The sequence below is a fragment of the Atta colombica genome, unplaced genomic scaffold (assembly GCF_001594045.1).
Source record: "Atta colombica isolate Treedump-2 unplaced genomic scaffold, Acol1.0 scaffold83, whole genome shotgun sequence".
Taxonomy (NCBI): domain Eukaryota; kingdom Metazoa; phylum Arthropoda; class Insecta; order Hymenoptera; family Formicidae; genus Atta; species Atta colombica.
In genome coordinates, this window is record NW_017259576.1 from 897,036 (window position 1) to 902,776 (window position 5,741).

A 5,741-nucleotide genomic window follows, 5' to 3' on the forward strand; every position below is an offset into this window, starting at 1 on the left:
TTTTCTCTCCCTGCGCGAAACCAGGCCATGCATGTATAACATTATTATATCGATTACACAAAAGAAAATAGCTTATACCTCTTAACGATAACGCGACTGTCATTCGTGCGTTCTATATATGCAGCCGTTATTACGCGTCGCGCGTATATGTACGTGTTCGCTGACGACCGAAGGAGAGAGAAAGAGAGGGAAGATTCCTTTACTCGTCTATCAGAGATAGAGCGAAAGAAAGAAAAGAGGAGTAGGAACAAAAAAAAGGAATAGATAAAGGAGAAAACGAAGATCGTACCCCGTTACAATAAAATCTCGCCCTTATCGATTTCTATAAAAATAAATTACTACATTTTTAGAGGCATTACATCAGAGACTTTTCCGATCCGAACCCGTCCGCCTATCCGTCCGCTTTTACACGTATATACATATATATGTGTATATATATATATATACACGTACCTACGATTTCGCATATACGTGCAATATGTGCTTGCGCATCGTGCGCAAATTGAGCCACCACGTATGCGCACTGCCGTGCGCATTGCCGTAAATGCGCGACATTCTATCGTCCGAAAATGCGACAATCTTACAGATAATGCGTTCTGAAATAATGATAAAGTACATAAATGAAATAATAATTCTGAAAGGAAATGCGCTGTCAACATATATTTGGAAGCGCAGAAAATTTTACGTTCTTTAGACGTTGACTCCTACATGTTGCCCGAGTAGAAATATGTGAATACATAAAATGGCACTCGCCGCTGTGCACAAGTTCGTATCGGATAAGAGTATTTGAAATTTATCGTATCCACAATGCGGCGAGACATGCGACACCACTGCGGTAGACATAGCTTTGAATTAAAGTGGAATTACTTTACCGCGTAAAAGATCCTTCTACGAAATGGTCACGTTTCGCGAATTTATCTGACATTTTGGAGGTAAGACTTTATTCGAATTTATTACATTGATTGTAACTATTTTGTACAAGTAAAGTATCTCTTCTTTTTTTTCTTTTAACAATGAGTTTATACAATAGTACAACGTGTCCAGGTACTATTGACGGGAAGGCGAGGAAATGCCCGCGGAAATTACGAACGCGCATATAGAGAAAAAGTAAACCGTGATCATCGAATCTTATTTCTTTAATTCACTCGAAGGTCACCGGTATCGACAGAATCGGCAAAATAGGATTTGTCGTTTCGACCTCCAACGCTGTTGCCATACAGTCGCTGGCAGCCTCCACCTCGCCCAGTGATTCCAACACCATTCCCAAATTGTACCTGAAATATAACACTCTTTGTACCGTCTATAATTTATAACATTAAATAATAACATATAGGTGTAGTAAAAAGAAATCCATTATTTTTCCATTCAATTTCATGCAAAAATAATGGATTTCTTTTTACTACACCTAATATATTATATAAAGAAACAAATACTAATGTCAGACAGTACAAAATCGATAAGTCATGCGCATCAAATCATTTGTATCTTGATATTCGATTTATCGCGATGATTCTTATGATAACTATCCAATGATCATTATCCAATTAGTACAGATATGTTATCGTTATGAAATCATTATATAAATAATAAATGATTATTGGCTCGTGCCATAAAGATAAATCATCACGATAATCCTATATGATACAATCATACCAAGTTTGATGTGAATTCGGATCGATTTTCGCGGCGTCCCTCAAGGTTTTCTCAGCCAATCTCTGACTACCCAAATAGTGATAAACAAGACCCTGCAAATAGATCAGATAGAAATAGTATTAGATTTATAAGTACAGTCTATAAAATCATACAAAAAATATATATATAATGTTTTTCAGAATTAGTACATGCAACGCAACAATTATTACCAGGTGTTGTAAACTCTTTATGTGAGAAGGATTAATTGAAACAGCGTTTTGATAACATTGCTTCGCTTCCGTATACTCCAACTTGTACTCGTGCAGAAGGCCACGCTATAAAAAAAATAATTATACTTGATTACAATACTGTATAACAATCACTCAATGAATCATCATTAATTTGAATCATCAAACGCAAAGATAATGATGAAGAAGAGATTCAAACTATACCGTGTACATAATGTGATGACTCAATGGGAAGATATTGGTAGCTTCTTGGAGAGATAGAACAGCGCCGTTCGGTTGGTCCAGAATAAGGAAAACCTCGGTAAGCAGGAGCCAGATCTGCAATTGTAGTAACCATGCTCTCTGCGGCCCTGGCTTCGGTGTGAACGAGCTAATTGACGAGGCAACCTCAGAAAGAGCTTGCTCAACTTTTGAAGCGGCTAATGATTGCGCATGCAGGGAACCTATCGGAAATGGTCGCCTTTTGTCAGATTAATTGATTTCAGAGATTCTTGTGTGGAGAGCCTATCATATTTTGTATTAAAATTATTAATTAAATTTCTGTTTAACAAAATGTTGGGGTGTTATTGGGAAACGCGATAAATGATTTAATCCGTTTATAAAATGACACATAATCCGTTTGTTATTTCTATCTAATGTTATCCAATGTTATCTACATTATGTGTACGATGTATATAACTCACTAGAATCTTTATCGGACATTTCCGACGTGTAAAGTTGAAAGACGCTTCTAGTCTCGCTGCGCTTTTCGCTCTGTTGCTCATTACAATTGACGTTCGTCTGATCCTCATAAAGACTTTTCCATAGATGTAGCATGTGGCTGATGGTGTATAATGCATCGACACCACCAATGCTTCGCAATTCAAGATGCGCTTTCACATAGAGGAAATTCAAATTGTCCGGATATTCCTCTAGTACGCTGTTTATCACATGTAATGCCTCAGAATATTGCTTATGCGCCGACAGGAGTAATGCGAATAAATGCAATGATGGAATGTGTTCTGCTCGTAGATTCAGCGCGATTTTCACATGTACGATGGCGTCGGTTATTTGTCTGTTTATCGCATATTCATGAGCCAAGTAATACTCGGCTAGATGATCGTTGGGATCGCACTGTTGCGCCCTATTCGAGAATACATGATCTTTTATTAATTAATTAAGAAAAAAAAACGAGAATGCCGTTTCTTAATTGTTGTTGAGCTACCTACTTTTGAAAGCAGTCCATCGCGGTGTTTGTGTGACTCACTTTGTCCTGCTTCACGATTGTGTTCATAGAGAGCATGCTGTGGCCGATTCCAATGTACAAGTGGCATCTAGATTGCATCCCCTGTGGACTCGCCATCTCTCGCTGCAGAGCTTTTTGGCTCCATTCGATACCTTCATTTATCTGCTCAAAATCATCAGCGTGGAAATATGCATTTTATTTTTTAATATAGATAATATAGATAAAGATAGATGAAAAATATAGTTTACCATATTTAACTGTTCATAACATAGCCTCGCTGCCAATAGACAGGGCATTACTTTCTGAGGCGACAGCCTGGCGACTACTTTCAAAACTCTATACGCATGCATGTACCTCCCCATGCTTATTAAACATAGCGCGTACTGCGTCCATATGTGTACTTCCTCGTGAGAGAACTTCATTGCTCTTTCGAAAGACTAAAATATTAAATATCGAGTATATATGAATTTATCATTAAAACAATAGTAGACAATAAAATGGCGATAGGATTTTTCAACAAGAGAGAAAAAATTTCAACCTCATGTAAAAGTTCCACTTGACTCCATCTGACGACAACAACTGTAAGTAGATCGTAGATAGCAGTGGCATTCTCAAACGCATGTATCCTGGCTTCCTTGAATTCAGGCGATTGACTGAGAACGGCGTCTCTTACCGCCATCGCCTCGCTGATCAACAATAGCAGAATCGACTCCTCGTATTCGTTCCTGGGGACGAACATATTTGGTCCCGTATACTTCTTTGGTTTCCACGGCGAATCCGACAGATTGGAGCCTGAGTAATGATTTACCCGTCTATTACTCATGGCTGCTGCGATATTAATATGAATGAATTTTTCTTCTTCGGAATATTCCGCTATATTTATGCGGATATATATTTGTTATCATACCCATTGTGTCAGTTTGTTCATCTGGTGGTTTGTAATCAGTACCACTTATGCCACGTAATAACACTTCTGCCAATTGTCTGGTCAGAGTTACTCGCAAACTCTGAGTAGTTGTAGATTCAACAGCAGATAAAATTTCCCTGTTATAAAATTGAAATAGATTATAAGCTATGCATGGAAAAATTATATTTGGTAATAATTATATATAATAAATATTTTTCTTAAAATTAATATTATCACAACAAGTATCTATAAGTATATATTTTTGTTAATTAATAAGTCATAAGAAAGTTTCTTGTACAAGAAATGGAGTTATGTAATTAGTACATACCTATAACGATTAACAGCGGCTTGTATGTTGCCGATTTGAATATACAATATTGGCGCTCTCTGTAGCGCAGTTTCCAAAATGGGACCGATATGCTTTGTAGAAACTGGAGTTGGTGTAGAATATGTACCTATAAAAAAAAAAAAAGAAACATTAAAATGTTAAAGGCTATATTTTTTTATCTTTTAATTAAACTTTGCCAATTACCTGTATTATTCGTATTTACAGTAGAAATACCATTTTGTTGCTGCATAGCAATTTTGTCTTGCTCCTGCAGATACACCAGCGTCAAGTCGCCAGAAATCTCGTAACACTTGATTATCTGTTCTTGCCATTCTGTAATCTTGTATTTCGATTTAGAGTGTGGTGGTAGCCTTTCCAGACAAAGACCTAACATGAATAACAGTTTATAATATCGTTATCAAACAGGGAATACTAACATGTTTATGACAATGCTAAGAAAAAAAAATTAAATTTAATAAAATTTAATAAAATTTAACAAAATAAAATTAAAATTTTCAATCTTAGTGGGCAAAAACGTGTGACAAAATACTTTACAAAACTTGTTATAACTTCATTCCTTGTGAATAATAACGATCTTCATATTGTGCTTGTCCCAAACTCATCGCAACTAAATCTAGTTGTATTCGATAGAAACAAGTACATGAAATTAAATACCAAAAGAAGCAAAAACATAGAACTTTTGTTTATCCCGCGCGCGGTTAAGAAATTTTTTTAAAATTCTATATATTAAAAATTTTATATATTAAAAAATACATAAATGAGATAACATGCTGATGTATAGTCTTAAATTTATAAAAGCATTTACAAGCAAGCTTCTATATATAGATATTATTAAAGAGTACAATATACATATATTGCATAAATGTGCAATAACTAAATAAATTTCTAAATAAATACAAGCAAAACGAAGCAAACAAGCATACAAACCTTTGATCGCATACGATTCTGCTATAATGCGCAGTCTTCGGCAGGATAAATGTTTGTCAGTGTCTAAAGTAAACGATCTTTCTTTCTCTAAATCATACACAAGCCATAGTAATAAATGAATATACTGGATAATAAGAAATTTATGAATTAAATAAATGTGTCTAATCAATTTGTTACTAAAATTAGTGCATGGATACGCTAAGAACGGGAAGACAATATATATGCAGTAGAATTATCGAAGTATACAGTTTCAATTTATGCTATCTATTATGAAATGCCTATGTTCAATGCAAATCTTACACATAAAACGATATATATGTATATACATATATATATTAGCTGGCAATTCAAATTACATTCAATGAAATTATTATTTGTATAAAAAAAGGGATATACTTTGTATATTCATTGTATATAGTTATAAGCATGAAATATTCTATTTCAATATGTAAC

The 5,741-nt window shown here is 34.9% G+C and overlaps 1 protein-coding gene across 4 annotated transcripts in view; it reads right to left on the reverse strand.

The window, feature by feature from the left end:
• Positions 1 to 924: 924 nt before the first annotated feature.
• LOC108692955 (tetratricopeptide repeat protein 7B) overlaps positions 925 to 5,741 on the reverse strand; it is a 6,366-nt gene continuing 1,549 nt past the window's right edge. The window contains exons 4-15 of one of the 4 annotated variants that reach the window (XM_018201541.1): positions 5,289 to 5,375; positions 4,545 to 4,727; positions 4,341 to 4,467; positions 4,013 to 4,149; positions 3,644 to 3,930; positions 3,354 to 3,542; positions 3,089 to 3,267; positions 2,564 to 3,003; positions 2,085 to 2,323; positions 1,863 to 1,967; positions 1,654 to 1,745; positions 925 to 1,274 (exon numbers count right to left, since the gene is read on the reverse strand). In XM_018201541.1, the coding sequence (XP_018057030.1) occupies positions 1,142 to 1,274; positions 1,654 to 1,745; positions 1,863 to 1,967; positions 2,085 to 2,323; positions 2,564 to 3,003; positions 3,089 to 3,267; positions 3,354 to 3,542; positions 3,644 to 3,930; positions 4,013 to 4,149; positions 4,341 to 4,467; positions 4,545 to 4,727; positions 5,289 to 5,375 (2,198 nt within the window). In that variant the 3' untranslated portion in view covers positions 925 to 1,141. Of the gene's footprint in view, positions 1,275 to 1,653; positions 1,746 to 1,862; positions 1,968 to 2,084; positions 2,324 to 2,563; positions 3,004 to 3,088; positions 3,268 to 3,353; positions 3,543 to 3,643; positions 3,934 to 4,012; positions 4,150 to 4,340; positions 4,468 to 4,544; positions 4,728 to 5,288; positions 5,376 to 5,741 lie in introns of all 4 variants that reach the window. The other 3 variants (XM_018201540.1, XM_018201543.1, XM_018201542.1) reach the window with 3 other exon arrangements.